The sequence below is a fragment of the Globicephala melas genome, chromosome 8, assembly GCF_963455315.2.
Source record: "Globicephala melas chromosome 8, mGloMel1.2, whole genome shotgun sequence".
NCBI classification, from domain to species: Eukaryota; Metazoa; Chordata; class Mammalia; order Artiodactyla; family Delphinidae; genus Globicephala; species Globicephala melas.
This window is the reverse complement of record NC_083321.1, coordinates 77563361-77579969: the sequence shown is the minus strand read 5'-3', so window position 1 is coordinate 77579969 and position 16609 is coordinate 77563361. Positions and strand designations below refer to the sequence as shown.

Sequence of the window (16609 nt, the reverse complement as noted above, 5' to 3'; positions counted from 1 at the left end):
TACACCTGAAACTAACACAACATTGTAAATCAACTATACTCCTATAAAAATTTTAAAAATAAAAATAAATCAATACAAATAAATCCTGACTGTCTCATTCTAAGTCTTGTTTTCTGTTTCCCATCACTAGGAATATTTATCTTCCACTAATATATATTTGCCATCCTGAGGAAATCTCAAAATCCAACGTATAGAATAACATTACAGTATAGTCATTTCAAATCTCAAAATAAATAGAATTTCCTCGGCCTATGAATCTGGAAATCAGTTTATTTCTTATATTTTGTTGACATTATGATTTATTATTTTCATAATATTATGAAAATTTATAAATTTTCATAATATTATGAATAAAATTATAAATTTCATTTTATAATTTTATGATTTTATAAATTTATTAAATTTCATAAAATTATGAAAATTTATTATTTTCCTAAATAAATCATATTTATTTATGATTTATTATTTACATATAATATGTAATAAATAATAACATATTATTTATTATGTTACCTGTATTTTGGAAAACTTTGTTAATGCCAGAAAAATACTGTTTATATTCGCTCTTTCATTTATTTATCCATTCATTCACCACATTTTTATAGTATTCTACGTTTTAAGCATGTGTAAGATAGTGGGAATATAGTAATTAAAAAAATACTGTCCTTACCTTCTTAGTATTTTCAGTCTAGTAGTATCCAAGCATCTAAGCATCCACCAATTTGATGAGAGAAATGCAGAGAAACATATTGTATCCTGGGCACATACTTGGCCTTCAATAGACAAAGGAGGTCAACTAAATTACTTAATTCAGTAAGGGGACATAGCAGGAATGGGATGAAACCTAGAAGCAGTGGCCTTATATTCTGATAGAATTCTCATTCTTATTCAGCACATTTCAACATAAGTACACTTTAAAAATTAAGGTTAAATTGGATATTTAGCAAAGTTTACAGTGACCAGTATCCTACTCTCAGACAGAAAAATCTGCTTCTCAGGTGGTAGGACAAAGATTTAAGCACCAATGCTACCTAGCCCTCTCTCTGAGAGTCATGAAAATTATTGATTTTAATGAGTCAGGATCCCAGTACATGAAAGTTAGACAGCTTTAATAGACACGCTACTGTCAATGCCAATCTGGCAACACAGGCAGGACGGGGCCACATTTTCAACTCAAAAAGAATAATGCATATGTGTGCCAGGGGAAATTAGATGTATAATCAAAGAAATATTGTGCCAGACCATGCCATATATAGGTATATATGGAACTCTGTTTAATCAATAACATATTATCTATCAATATATCAACTTCTGAGTAATCTAATTTCAAAAACTGTGGAATGGTGAATGTACATATAGAAACGGAGGAACATTTTAGGTTTAAATCTGGACAATGGTTCTCAAACTTGACTGCACGTTAGAATCACCTGGGGAGTTTCTAAAACTCCCCAATTTTAGGCTATGCCCCGGAACATTACATCAGAACTTCTCTGATGGGACACAGGCATCGCCGTTTTCCAAAAATCCTCACGTGATTCCAACGCTCCGGCAAGTTTGAGAATCAGTGGTTTAAAATTCTTCACACATCCCCTACTCACCTCAAGGTGGAAGATTTGAATGATCAGGCATCAGCACTTACCATTTGTTTTTTTCTTCCCTTTGCTCTACCTCAGTGATGATCAGGCTTTATGTGCCCCGGGAATTACTTCATAGCATAGCAGACTCAAGTCATAGTTAATTCATCACGTATCTTGTTAATGGGTGTGTGGGGAGGAAAAATTTTTCTTTCTTCTCTTCTAGATTCTTTGGCTGCTGTAATAATTAAATGGACATATGGCAGATCAACTGGAGAAAAACAAATTTAATTCGTATGTATGGGAGCTCATAGAAAAATGAGACTCAGAGAAGTGACCCAAGTAGGCAGCTTTTATACCTTTTAGACAAAGAAACAATACATTTGTGAAAAATTGACAAAACAAAGAAGTTTTCTCTTAGGGTATTAAATTAGTAAAATAACACAGTTTGTTTATGCAGCCTTCTTAGCTTTCAGTTTCCTATCTTTGGTGATTAGAATATCTTTTTACATTCTGTTAACAGAAGGATACCTTTTGTATGGGAGATTTATTTCCTGCTTTCAGGGGGACAACGAAGGTTCAGAGTGTCCTTCTTGGTTGTCTCTTAAGTATAACCAATATGTCAAAGTGGCACATTTTGGGGTGGCCTGCACTGAACCACATCAAGTGATAAGTTCAGATGTACTAGGAACACATCCTATTACCACCATATGCAAAATTTTAGATCTTCACTTCTTGACAATTATGAATTCACTACACTCTAATCTTAAATGATCACACTTAAAATTATGAAGAGGTGAGTAAGAAGCATCAGAAGCTCTGGTTAATGTGTAATGCAGATGCACACCGTGGAGAGAGGAGGCCTAAACAGACACTGAAAGGGAATTTTATGTTTAATTTCTCTTGTCCTGCCTTAAAATATAAATTTTATTTCATCAGTAGTTACAGAGGACAAAAGCAATTTTCAAAGAAGCTGAACGGGAAGCAGGCACTAGAATGGGAAGAGGTGGGTGTCAAAGGAAAGCTTCACTTGATGACTGGTACAGGGCGCCCCCAGCTGGTTACTCTGACTGTCATACTTTACCAAGATTTTTTAAAATGCAAAATACTTTTAAAAAAATAAAAATATTTATGGGGTCAGAGCAAGAGTACAAATAGAGGTCCACATACCACATGTCAAATATTTAAAACGTCTAACTACGGCTAGCAAACTGCTAATAAATATTCTTATCCTCACACTTTGGCAAACATTTAACTTCATAGAGACATGGAAGGCTGGTTGATATTTATAGTTGTTGGGCCTTGTCATGGTGCTGACATGGTTCACCTGGGGAAAAGCAATCCAGGGAGGAAAAGCTCAGCAGCCCCCGGTTCAGGTGGGAATTTGGGAGTTCCTGATAGGAGAAATTCTAGGAGGTAAAAAAATGTGCAGACTCCTCTACCTGTAGGATTGGATTGGGTATATCTGGAGAAGACCAGAGAAATGCTCCACTGCCCAGACACAGGCAACTCTTCCACCCATCACTGCTTTTTTTCTCTGAATTTAAGAAGGGAGGACTTCCTTGGTGTCCAGTGGCCAAGACTCCACGCTCCCAATGCAGGGGCCCCAGGTTCGATCCCTGGTCAGGGAACTAGATCTCACATGCTGCAACTAAGACCCGGCATAGCCAAATAAATAAATAAATAAACATATTAAAAAAAAAAAAAGATGGAAGAATGTTCTGTTCAGCGACCTTGACAGAAAAAGTGCTCTGCCCCCATCCCCACAACTACTAGGCTCTCACTTCCCTTCCTTCCGAATTCCCATAGTCCACACCTTGCCCATTTTACTGACTCCATGCAGTGATGTTGGAGGGTCAGGAGAACTGGGGGACTTGCTGCTTCCAAAAGGTAACAATCCATTTTGCCCACACTCCGCCCCATGACCCTGCTCAGCTGGGTCTCCTCCTGCTGAGGCCCTGTCCTATGGCCCCAGAACCAAAAGGCACCTCCTGCCCTATCCCTTAATAGCTAAACCCAGGGAAACTCCCAGACCTCAAAGGAAGCAGAGGAATGGTGACCTCTTAGGGGAATCATGCATATACACAAAGTGGGACATCCTGGAAAATGGGGCTCCCTCCCTCCATCTCTCATCCAGCTCAGACTGTTGCTGGACCCAAGGGTTTCTGCATAGCCAAGGCAGTGCTCTAAGAACGCTGTGCCAAGCTCTGAGCTGATTCTTCAGAATCCACAGTTTGGTTTTCCGTGACTGCACGAAGAATATTTAGAACCAGTGATAAATAGGATGGAGGTTTGCTCAAGGTGGCAAATAACTCCCCGCATAAACAGAGAACTAAATGGACTGAGACATAAGTCGATATAAACTCCATACATGAGTACAACGCCTCTTCCCTTCCCTTGGCCCAGAGGGTCGCTGAACTGGCCATCTTATCCTTTCTCTACTGTTCCCCCTTAGCTGGCATAAGGAGCGCCAGGCAGAGAATCTCCGGTTCTGCTCTCACTGGGAAGCCTTGGGGGGCTTGATATGGAGTGTGAGGGACAGGAGAAATCTCCATTCTGGTGGCCAAAAATGCTGTTACATTAAAGTCTTACACTGAAATACAAAAATAACAATCAATAAAGCACATCCTCCGATACAGAATATAAACAAACCTCAGGTAAAACATTTCTGACTTTTCCAACAGGTTTTCTAAAGTCACTAACTGATGAAATAATGTGTTCTAGCTTTTTTGTAAGTTGTAAAAGTCCTTGATGTCCAGAAATTTAGATATACAGGTGGCATTCATGGGTGGGTTTGTTGTAAAATCTGTGTCTCTTGATGAGATGATGTTTGTGGAGATGTGTTTATGAAGATTAGCCAGGGTGTTAAATAGATCTTTCCCTCTGATTTTAAGAGATCTAATTACCCATAGTAACACCCATCCAAAGACCTCTGAAATGCACTCACTTGAAAGAAGTGGGTGTGGTCTTCAAGGACTCAATATAAGGAGATTCAAGGAGCCAAATTCATTCTTCTTCAGAACAGAGTGATGGTGTTTGGAGCTCACTGACTACAGTGACTTCTGAAAGCTTCCATTACCAAACTTGGAAGCCTTGATCTTGAGCTGACTTCACATTATTACTTCCCCAGCAGGCATTGATAAGACTACATATATATATTCCTTAGGTAAATACACAGTTTACATAAGAGGAGTCCATGCTACTTTCCCAAAACAAACAATAATATAATAATCTTAATTTATCAGCAAACTGAGGTAGTTTCTATGGAATGCTCTCATTTGTCAAATTTTAAAAATTACTACATTCTTTCAACCATTTTTATGAATTATTTTGCCATCTTGTCTTGCTATATATTTTTGGAATAATTTGATGATTCTAGGTCTATTATCTATGAATTCCTTTTTTTAAAATTTTTTATTATCTCTTATAAGGATGCTGTTTTATTAGCCATTACATCCCCAAGCTGATAGATTGTTCCTTGAACTGTAAATTTACCAGAAAATGCTTGTTGACTCAATTATCATAGTTACTTAGAGAACATGCTGCTTGCATTTTGTCTCATCTTGGAAACCTATGACTTGTGGATTTTAATTTGGTCAAAAGTGTGATTTCTGGCTCCCACATTTACCAGCAGGGTAATTTTGAACAAGAAATCCTGATAGAATGGTTGTGACACTTAAATGAAATAATGAAAGTAGAAAAGCTTAATTAACTACCCTTTGTTAAGTCAATCACTGGCTGGTACTATTACTGATTGATTTTTCAGACCAATTAGGACACACTGCCTGGAGCTATGAACTGAATGAAACTCCAGATGTGAAAGCTATTTGGAAGAAACTAACACCACAACAAAACTGATTTTCTTATATGCAGAAGGAAAACTGTTGGAGAGGTGGATGACTCTTGGTTAGGAAACCTTTATAGGAATTTAAAAACTGATTTTGACTGGAATATTCTTTTCTCCCACAGAGAAGATTTCCTTCAGTAAAGAAATAAGCAATCACAATATCTAGCTGTTTGACAATGTGAGAAGTTTGACGTGTAGACATGACCATCAAGATGTATCTTTGAATTCTGAAGGATCTAAATGTTTTTTGTTTTGTTTTGTTTTTGTTTTTGTTTTTTTTGCGGTATGCGGGCCTCTCACTGCTGTGGCCTCTCCCGTTGTGGAGCACAGGCTCTGGACACACAGGCTCAGCGGCCATGGCTCACGGGCCCAGCCACTCCGCGGCATGTGGGATCTTCCAGGACCGGGGCGCGAATCCGTGTCCCCTGCATCGGCAGGCGGACTCTCAACCACTGCGCCACCAGGGAAGCCCGGATCTAAATGTTTTTTGATATGGTCCACTGTATTGTGAAAGAATTATTATTTTTTTTTACTCGAAGTATAGGTAATTTACAATGTCAGTGTTAGTTTCAGGTGTACAGCAAAGTGATTCAGCCATATATATATATTTAATATATATATTATTTTTCATATTCTTTTCCCTTATAGGTTATTACAAAATATTCGGTATGGTTCCGCGTGCTATAAGGACCTAAATATTTTAATGTACGTGAAACATCATAAAACATCACTGATGTACTCCCCGAGGAGCGGCGGGGATGCACAGAGGCGCAGGAGGAGAAAGAGGCGGGGAAGAGGAGGAGAGTCGCCGCTTCCCAAACACTCTCCGGGGGTCTGTGCGCGACGCCCGCCGCCAGGAGTCCCGACCCGGCTGCCCGCGGCCACTTCCCTCCCGCGCCTGCAGCCCAGGAACAAAGTTGCCAAGAAACAGCGGGCCGGGGGCGCAGCGGGGCGGCGCTCTGGCCTCTGCGCGCGCCGCTTGTGGTAGGCGGCGGCGCGGCCCGAGAGGAGGCAGCAGCAGTTGGAGTGCTTGGCCGAACGCAGTAGACGTAGCCTCGGCGCGGCGGGAACGGCGGCCGAGGCGACCCGACGTCGCGGCGCCCAGACCTGAGCCGGTCCTCAGACGGCAGCCGCGGTGCCCGAGTGCTTCCCGGGGGCCCCAGGCGGCGGCGCGAGCCCCGGAGAGGGGGCGGTCCTGCGCGCGGAGGAGCGGGAGGCTGGTGCTCCCCACCCCCGCCAGCCTACCTTCTCACCGAACTCTCTAAAAATAACTCCGGCCCGCTGGGGCCGGGAGGAGCCGCAGCCGCAGTCTCCGAGCGCAGCCGGGGAGGCGTGTAGAGCCAGGGTCCGGAGGGAGCCTACCCGGCCGCGCGGAGCGAAGTTGGCGAAGGAAGCAGGAGCTCCCGGCCGCCGGGCGCCGCGCGACCCTCGCCCCGCCTACCCTCTGCCGCTGAGGTTTGGCTGATTGGGCCGAGGCGGGCGGGCGGAGCGCGCAGGGCGGAGGCGGCGCCCGCGGGCGCAGAGACACCCTGGCCCGGGCCGCGGGGGCAGATGGTGTCCTATGTGGATAACAGCTTCCGCCAGGCGGTGATGAAGAACCCAGCTGAGAGGACCCCCCCAGTTGCTGACTGGATAATGACGCATTCTCGTAAGCGTTGGGATGGTGACGACAGGGGATCGTGCTGCCAACCGTCTTCAGAAAAATAAGCCCTCCTGATCCTTGGGACCATCAGACACTTAGGATCTAACGCTTGAAAGAGTTGCTTCGCATGTTAGGTATTGGATGACATTTGTTCAAATCCAAATGCTCTCCTCTGCCGGTGTAATTGTTTAATGAGGGGAGAAGAGAATAAAATAGACTCTTCCACTGGCTGCCTTGGGACAAGGCCCAGGAATGGCACCTGGTACCGTTATTTATTTTTTATTTTTTTCTGATGGAGCCGTCACATCTGGGGATTGTAGATAGATTGCACATATTCATCAAACGTGTGGAACATGGATGATAATTTTACAAGGAAAATTCATTTCACAGTGTCTCCAGAAAGTTCCTATTCTAAAGGGTTGCTTTATCAAAAACAAGGAATATCCTGCTTTGGTTGTGTTGCACTGCCTCTCATGTGCCTTCTGCGTCTGTTTGTTTTACAGTTGTCAATCAGTCTTCTGCGTCTGAAAATGCACGTTCCAGGGCTTCCCTGGTGGTGCAGTGGTTGGGAATCCGCCTGCCAGTGAAGGGGACACGGGTTCGATCCCTGGTCCGGGAAGATCCCACATGCCACGGAGCAACTAAGCCCATGCACCACAACTACTGAGCCTGCGCTCTAGAGCCCGCGAGCCACAACTACTGAGCCCACGTGCCACAACTACTGAAGCCTGCGCACCTAGAGCCTGTGCTCTGCAACGTGAAGCCACCACAGTGAGAAGCCCGTGCACCACAACAAAGAGTAGCCCCCGCTCGCCACAACTAGAGAAAGCCCGCGCCCAGCAACAAAGACCCAATGCAGCCAAACATAAATAATAAATTAAATAAATAAATAAAAGAAAATGCATGTTCCCAGTCACAGCGTAATGGAAAAGCAAATTTCAGTGAAATGTTTCAATGCCTTTCATTTTTTGAAGTTCCTAGTGAAATCACACATGCTGAGAATATTAGAACCTAGCAAGGTGGGTCAGAAATTATGTCAAAGGCCTTTAGTGGCAATTAGAGAGTGGGGAAGTGGTGTCTTTGGTTGGTTGATTAGAATAGTAATGACTCGAATGTGTGTGTGTGTGGGTCACCACGCAAGACTTGAAGAGACAAAACCTCCACTGTGACAGCGTGTGGATTGTGCCAAAGAAATGAACTGTTAAACTTTCCTGTTTCCGTGCCCGTTGTGGAGAACAGAGTGAAAACCGACCAGCACAGAACTTGGCCTGAGTCAGAAGTGGGCCAGCTACTACTGAACGGCAACGTGAAAGCTTCGCTGAGGGTCTGAAAGCAGCACATTTCCTCCCACCACACCTTCATAGATCGTCACCTTAGAGAAACCTACCAAACATTCTGAACGTTCGTAAGTGTCTACCCTACTAACTTTGATGCTCATTTGGTTATTACTAATGCAAACTCATGTCTATTTATTATTGTTTTAAAGAGAAAGTAGTTGGAAATGTGTTCCATCTTTACCTGGCTTTTCAAAAATAATCTTCTAAAAGTTTGAAATTTACTCAAAAGTAAAAAAAAAAAACCAAAAAACATCACTGTTGTGGTGGGGATTACTTGACCTCTGGCAACCATTACTGGGAGCCGGATGTGGGTGACTCTTGGGACTCTAGGCTGCTGTAAGGGTTCCTAGGTAAGAAAGAATGGTACACTGAATCTGAGGACATATTTCTTCTTTTATGTGAGGGGGAAGATAATCATGACTGTCTCTTGACCACTTCCCCAGTGTTGGCAGTATATAGAGAAACCTATATACTGGGTTGGGTTTGTGTGTTCCTTGATAATCACAGTGGAAAGGTGAGGTGTTTTAATACTGTTAAAATTTCCTTCATATGGAGGTGCCCAGCTTGATCCTTCAGTTTTCCTGTCGGCCCTTTGTTAAACACTGGCCACATATAATGAGGGATAAATCAGGAACCTGACTATACCCAGCAACTCCCTATCTGAGAAGACCTTCCCAGTCGAAGTAAATCAATAATACTTTATTGTCGTTTAAGCTTTTTCTACTTTAACCTCCTTTTATTGCTATTTAATATGAAGATACCACGAGATAAATTTTGTTGGTTCCATCTTTTTAAAAGTAAAGTCATCTCTCATGGCCGATTATCTAGAATATATGCTGTGGTTGCTCACCTGTTTTGTGAGCTGGATGTAGTTACAAAAATATATGTGTGGTGTGTATGATTCCAACTTAATGGTCTTTTTTAAACTCTCAGTTGTTTTTTCTTTCTTTCTTTCTTTTTTTTTTTTTTTTTTTTTTTTGCGATACACGTGCCTCTCACTGTTGTGGCCTCTCCCGTTGTGGAGCAGAGGCTCCGAACGCGCAGGCCCAGCGGCCACGGCTCACGGGCCCAGCTGCTCCGCAGCACGTGGGATCCTCCTGGACCGGGGCACGAACCCGCGCCCCCTGCATCGGCAGGCGGACTCCCAACCACTGCGCCACCAGGGAACCCCTAACTCTCAGCTTTATTACCAAGGACAGACTCTCAGACATTTCATTCAGTCCTCAATTCTTTTTTTTTTAATATAAATTTATTTATTTATGGCTGCGTTGGGTCTTCGTTGCTGGGCGTGGGCTTTCTCTAGTTGCAGGGAGCAGGGGCTACTCTTCATTGTGGTGCGCGGGCTTCTCATTGCGGTGGCTTCTCTTGTTGTGGAGAACGGGCTCTAGGCGCGCCGTCTTCAGTAGTTGTGGCTCGCGGGCTGTAGAGCGCAGGCTCAGTAGTTGTGGCTCGCGGGCTCTAGAATGCAGGCTTAGTAGTTGTGGTGCACGGGCTTAGTTGCTCCACATCACGTGGGATCTTCCCGGACCAGGGCTCAAACCCGTGTCCCCTGCATTGGCAGGAGGATTCTCAACCACTGCACCACCAGGAAAGCCCCAGTCCTCAATTCTTCAGAGATTTTACCTATACATATTTTTGAAGCTGCGATTGATTGATTGATTGATTGAAGAGCAATTAAAGGTCCTGCTTCATACAGTTCATGCCTTGGGGACCAGGCTGAGTTTTGTCTCACATTTCCTTCCTGTTCTCAGTGAAGTGACCCTTCTTCACCCAGGCTCAAGCCTCACCTTTCTTATGAGGCCTTCCTACCCGACCCCGGCCCAGGCGTTGCTGCAGACTGAAGTGCTTTGTCACCACTGCTGCTGTCTGCTTCCTTCTCCGGATTCTGAGCACCTCACTTGCAGGACTCTCTTCGTTGGTTTTACAACTTGAATGTCCTGCCTATAACGAGATGGGGCTTTACGCAGTGAATGAGCACGTTTAAGGTAAGCGTGGGAGGGATAGAGGTGGCGTTTAATTGATGAGCAGGGCTGGATGGCAGTCTGGCAAGAAACACAGGGTTGCACATCGTGGACAGAGTTGGTTACATACAATCCCCATATCAGTTGGAAACCATCTCCCTACTCTTGTTCTGGTATATCCTACTCACTAATTCACCCTCAGAGAGAAAAAAAATGTATTTTACAGGCAAATCTGCACTGACCCTCCGGACCAGAATAGGTCTTTCTTTATATAAACTCTGGTCTTTTCTTACATAATAGTTTAAATTGCAAGAGATAAAGGAAGTGTTCAGTGCCATATTCCCAGCAGATAATGTCTTTATCTGCAGATAAAGACAGATAATGCCCAGTGTCTGGGCACTAAAATATTTGATGAGTGAATAAATTAATAAATGAGATGAGATGATTGTCTTATTGGCAGTTTTGATTACGGTGTGCTACTCAATAATCTTTCCTACAGTTTACATAATATACAGTTTCCTTCCAAATTACATTTCTGAAAGGAACGTAGTTTTGAAACACTTATGATACCAAATATTTCTGATTCATAAGTGAGAATAGTCATTAAAAGAAATGTTATAAGCCACTGAAAACGACATAAAATGAATCAGAAGAATAGGAAATGTTGAAGAGAGTATGGAATAAAAAACTTACTTCGGCCAGTGGTTCTCAGAGTTTGGTTCCAATTCAAACAGTATCATCATCACCTGAACCTTGGTAGACATTCAAATTCTTGGCTTACACCCAAGACCTCCTGAATCAAAAGTCATGTGAGTGGGACCTGAAATCTGTAGTTTATCAGTCATTCCAGGTAATTCTGATGACTTCTGACGTTTGAGAAACACTGAATTAGGCTGATTTACAAAGAAACAAAGACTTCGGAAATTTCTTACTTCTCAGAACTGAAGTATCACTAGACACAAATTGATTTATTACCGTTGATTAACTATACTTTAATGATAAAAGCATAAAGGTGAAGATTAAGTTTGTTTTTAAATTTGTTTTATTTATTTTTGGCTACGTTGGGTCTTGTTGCTGGGCGGGGGGCTTTCTCTAGTTGCGACGAGCGGGGGCTACTCTTCCTTGTGGTACACAGGCTTCTCATTGCGGTGGCTTCTCTTGTTGCGGAGCACGGGCTCTTGGCGCACAGGCTTCAGGAGTTGTGGCACGCGGGCTCAGTAATTGTGGCTCATGGGCTCTAGAGCGCAGGCTCAGTAGCTGTGGCCCACGGGCTTGGTTGCTCCGGGGCATGTGGGATCCTCCTAGACCAGGGCTCGAACCCGTGTCCCCTGCATTGGCAGGCAGATTCCCAACCACTGTGCCACCAGGGAAGCCCAAAGATTAAGTTCTTAAAGAGAATGTTGAGGATTCCAAAAATAAATTTGAATAACAGATTATTTTCTTGGACAACACACATAGTCATATTTCTTGAATTGTTGACTACTTAAACTACACTTTTTTTTTTGGTCTGGGGAAATACAGGAAGCAGACAATATTAAAAAAATCCCATATGTAGTTAGGTATAAAACTAATGAATTTAATTTACTTTCTTGAAAATTATTCAGAAAAGACATACAATCAGATTTGTAGGAATGTTATTTTTGGAATAACATTTTATTGGAATAATTTGGAGGAATGTTATTTTGTACTTAAAATTCTGAATATATGTGGTATGATGAGATGATTTCAACATGTTATATAGGCAGCACAGGACAGTGAACCCTGAGAAAGAGGAAACAAATGAGGGAAACCCAGTGATAGACCCACCTTACTGCCTGAAGATTTCTAGGTCACAACACAGGGTGGGGGGACCCTGAGTGTAGATGTGAGTTCAGGGAGGTCAAGGTGGTTGGAGTTCCCAGGACTGAAGCCTGCTTGAGGGTAAAGCTGCACAGAGAGACAGAGACAGACAGAGACAGACATCTCTAGAGGGCCCCAAAGGTGGAGTCTGCAGCTGAATGCCGGTCCATTAATGTTTGTGAGGAAATCTTCCAGGTCAAGAAAAGAGGACCCCAAAGAGAACCAGTAGAACAATCCTGCATCTCACACAGGGCTGGGAATAGTTGTTGTTTCCTCATTCACAATGGGAAATCCTTGAACTACATGGGATATAGGGGAGAGGACGTGGAAGGGGATTGCCCCTCTGGTGGGGAAATCAAGCCCAGATTAAAGACTTCTCTCTCCCCACTAACAGAGTTTAAAAGCACGCTTTGAAAGTCAGGATTTGTTCCAGAGCTAACCCCACTTCTACACTCCTGTGCAGCCATGACGTCTCTGGCACAAAGAGGCAAAGACAACAGAGAAATTAAAGGCGGTTCCACCCGCACTCTTCAAGTAACAGACACCCCTTCTCCCAATTACTCTGGCCTGAAGGAAGGGCTCTCCCAGGGCCACTGGTGCCCATGCCACTGGCACCACTCTGCCATTTTGCTGTTGCTACACAGCACAGCTTCATGACTGAGCCTGGTCTTGGGTCAGGAGTGGGAGAGAAAACAAGAAAAAAATGAGACTTCCCACCTCCACACTTTTCTGTTTTCAGGGGCCTCTTTGCTGATCCTCTGATGGGAAAGAGAGGGTCTCTTGGAGTTTTTCTGTGAGCTCCTGCTGTGCAGTTCAGAGACTGGGGCCTTTCTTTGGTCCCGGAGTAAAGCCAGGAAAGAAAAGAGCCATAGGAAAACCAAATTTTTGTCACTCAGTTCTTTGAGATTCTAATTCATTAGACTGATGCGCCACCTGTGCAAGCACCAGGCTGACCTGGCTCTGCTCAGAGACACCCTCTGGTCTGAGTCTTCTTGTCCCTGACAGTCGATCACTCTCCCCAGCCTCTGCCACCCCCTGCCCTGCTGTGGAGCCGTCGGGCTCACGTGAGCTTTCCGCAGGTATCGGAGCAGTGGGCTACGGCAGTCTGGCCTCTGTCAGAGATCAGGACTTCTCCTGATGTGCTGCTGGGTAAACTACAGCAATGCCTCTCCCACCCCGCTCAGATGCCTCCCCAGTCCAAGAAGCCTCTGCATTCTACAGCCAGCTCTTCCCCGGGCCCTGGCAGTCCTTGGTCCAGTGCAGAGCTGCGATGTGAAGTATGCTTCATGGGGCTGGAGTGTTCGCTAGGCTCAGGCTGGGCACGTGCTGGGGCAGTTTTCAATCTGCCATTTCTGCCCTGCCAAGGGAGCCAGCAGGCACACACATACTCCTCACAAGCAGAGCCCAGGCCTCCCACATCCCTCCTGCTAGTCCCAGAGCAACTCCAATCAGCCAAAGGAGCTAGTCTTCCCTACACAATATTATACACTAAATGTCCAAAAGGGTTGTTTATGTACTTCTTAATGAAAGAAGTTTAATGAGAGAGCTTAAGATTTTAAAGAGAATGTTGGGGATTCAGAAAATTAGTGAAACATTTTGGAAAATAGATTATTTTCATGGAAGATATACACAGTTATATTTTTTGAGTCATTTGCTTACTATAAAAAGAAGAAAACTTCCTTTCTTTAGTTTAGAAAATACAGGAAACGAACAATAGCCAAAAAATACTCTAGATGTAAGTAGGTAAAACATTAGTGAGTTCAATTTACTTTCTAGAAGATTAGTCAGAAAAGACTTTGTAATCATATATGCATTATTGGATTATTTAAATTTCTGGGAATACAGTCCTAAAATGAGAGGATTCTAAGTGATTACTGTATACATATAAATTTTACACTAGACATGGATATCAGCAATATTAGAGCAGTGTCCTTTCCTGGGTCAAAATATCAAGTACATATTCTGAGATGTCAGTAGCAGATGTTATGATCTCAGGACGCTGTAACAATTAAGCCATGGCCCATTGGCACAAAGATGGAGAAAATGACCACAGGAACCAAAGAGAACGCCTCAAACTCTCCTGATGTATGAATGTCTGATTTATGCCTGAACAGGCACACATTGCATGTGGGTGTAAAATAGACTTCTCAATAAATCTGCTGTGGTATTTACCTAATGCCATCCACGAAAATCAATTTCATGTGGATTGAGTTCAATGGGAAAGACAAATTCATCATTTTAAAAGGAGTGAATATTAAAAGAAAACCTTTTTGACCCTTTTTTACACAGTGATTTCCTAATTAAGAAACAAAACACACAAATTGAATAAGAAAAATGATCAATTAACTATAAACATTAAGCATTTCTGTTATCAAAAGTCATCTTAATGGAAGAGAAATGCTGGGAAAAACACTGTAATCTATAAAACTAGCAAAGGATAAGTGACCAGAATATACCAAGAGACCTGAAAATCTATAAGACCAATATAAGCCCACTACCCCAAGCACAGAAGGACAAAGCAATAAGTTCACAGGAAATAAAGGCAGATATACATAAAAAGATGCTCAAACTCATTGGAAATCAGAGAAATAAAAATTAAAATCACAATCACTAACTTCAGATATTTTTTAATATAACATAATATTATTAATATTATGTTATTTTAATTACATTAAAATAATATTTTTTAAAAACTATTAAACTCTGGTGATGACAAGAAGAACCCAAAATATCTCATGTTATGGGAGTAAAAATTGATACAATTCTTTTGGAAATCAATCTCTAGTAAAATTCAAGTTGAACATATTTCAAATCCTGATTGAATAATCTAGACAAGAACAAGTGCTATATGTGGCAGGTACAAATTGGTCATAACAACATAATATACAATCACCAAAATAATAATAAAAAAGAAACTCTGGCCAATCTCAATTCCATTACTGGTGAAATGGCTAAGTAAACCTAAGTATAGTCTCATTAAAGAATGTCATATGTCCTGATTTCAAAATATATTCCAAAGCTACAGTAATCAAAGTGATATGGTACTGGCATAAAAAAATACATAGACCAATAGAACAGGATTGAGAGCCAGGAAATTAACCTGTGCATATACAGTCAACTAATCTTTGACAAGACCAAGAACACACAGTGAGGAAATGATAGGTTCTTCAATACATGATGTTGGGAGACTTTTAAGTTCCTTCCTGCATAGGGCAGTGCTTAGGTGTTACCAGGGTTAAGAAGTGTTCAAAGGAATTAGGAAAGCTCTTGGACTTTCCCAGCAGTCCAGTAGTTAAGAATCTACACTTCCACCGCAGGGGGTGTGGGTTCAATCCCTGGTCAGGGAACTAGATCCCACATGCCTAGCAGCTCTGCCCCCCCCACAAAGAAAAAAAACAAAGGAAAGCTCTTATCCAAAGCACTGGGTGGTGCTTAGCAATACTGAAGCAATCCTGACTCCAGGCTTCTAAAACACTGGACCCACGAGGGTTGGGGGATCCAGTGCCAGGGGTCCTTAGCCCCTGAATGGGAACATCTAAACCTGGGAGTCACCTAGCAAGGCAGGGTCCTGATGGACCGTAGTGACCATGATCCTGGAATTCTCACCCCTCTTCCTTCTTGACCCAGCACTGACTCATTTGCCTCAAAGGTCATGGGATTCCTCTTCTTCTAAGTCAGATCAGTGCTTAGTAACCACCCAGAAGAGCTTCTCTTTCCAGTGGGTACTTCCTGCCATGGGGATGGGATAGAGGGGGAACACTCATCCCACATCACCCTTTGCTGGGACCCACAGCTTACAGTGCAACCAGGGCTTAGAATCTAGTTTCCAGAAACTCAAATGGAAGCCCCCACCGCAACATCATCAAAACCTGGCATACGTCATTTATTCGGCAAAACAAATATCTAGCAAAGGCCAATGTTGATAAACTTGACAGTCTAGATGAAACAGGTAAATTCATTGGAAGATACACGCTACTAAAGCCCACTGAAGATAAAAGTAAGTAAAATGAATAGCTGGATACCCATTAACAGAATTGAATCTGTAATTTAATAAATTACTCTCAGACTTCTCTTTTGAGCAAAAATGAAGCAGCAGGGATGGGATTTGCTCTTCTATCTTAAACAAGGACAACCCAGAAATGTGACATATAAAGGCAACAGTTTTCAGACATTTGACAATAAGCATCACAGGAGAGTAAACTTAGAGAGAGGGACCAAAGCAGGGGAGCCTTGTGACAGTCCCATTTTACTGCCTGGAGATTTCTAGACTTGTCACAGGGAGGGGGAACCCAGACAGATCCCAGTGGTCTCCCCGAGTTGAAGAGACAGGGTTGGAAGTTCAGTAAAACCAAGGTGGCTGGAGTTCCCAGGACTGAGTACTAGTTGAGGATAGAGTTGCACAGAAGAGA

At 42.8% G+C, this 16609-nt stretch overlaps 1 protein-coding gene across 1 annotated transcript in view; it reads right to left on the bottom strand.

The window, feature by feature from the left end:
- Positions 1-16609, bottom strand: part of LOC138842793 (uncharacterized) — a 35747-nt gene that overhangs the window by 18448 nt on the left and 690 nt on the right. Inside the window, exons 2-3 of the mRNA XM_070046232.1 lie at positions 10210-10341; positions 671-6662 (exon numbers count right to left, since the gene is read on the bottom strand). Of these exons, the coding sequence (XP_069902333.1) occupies positions 6042-6662; positions 10210-10341 (753 nt within the window). The 3' untranslated portion in view covers positions 671-6041. The remainder of the gene's footprint in view (positions 1-670; positions 6663-10209; positions 10342-16609) is intronic.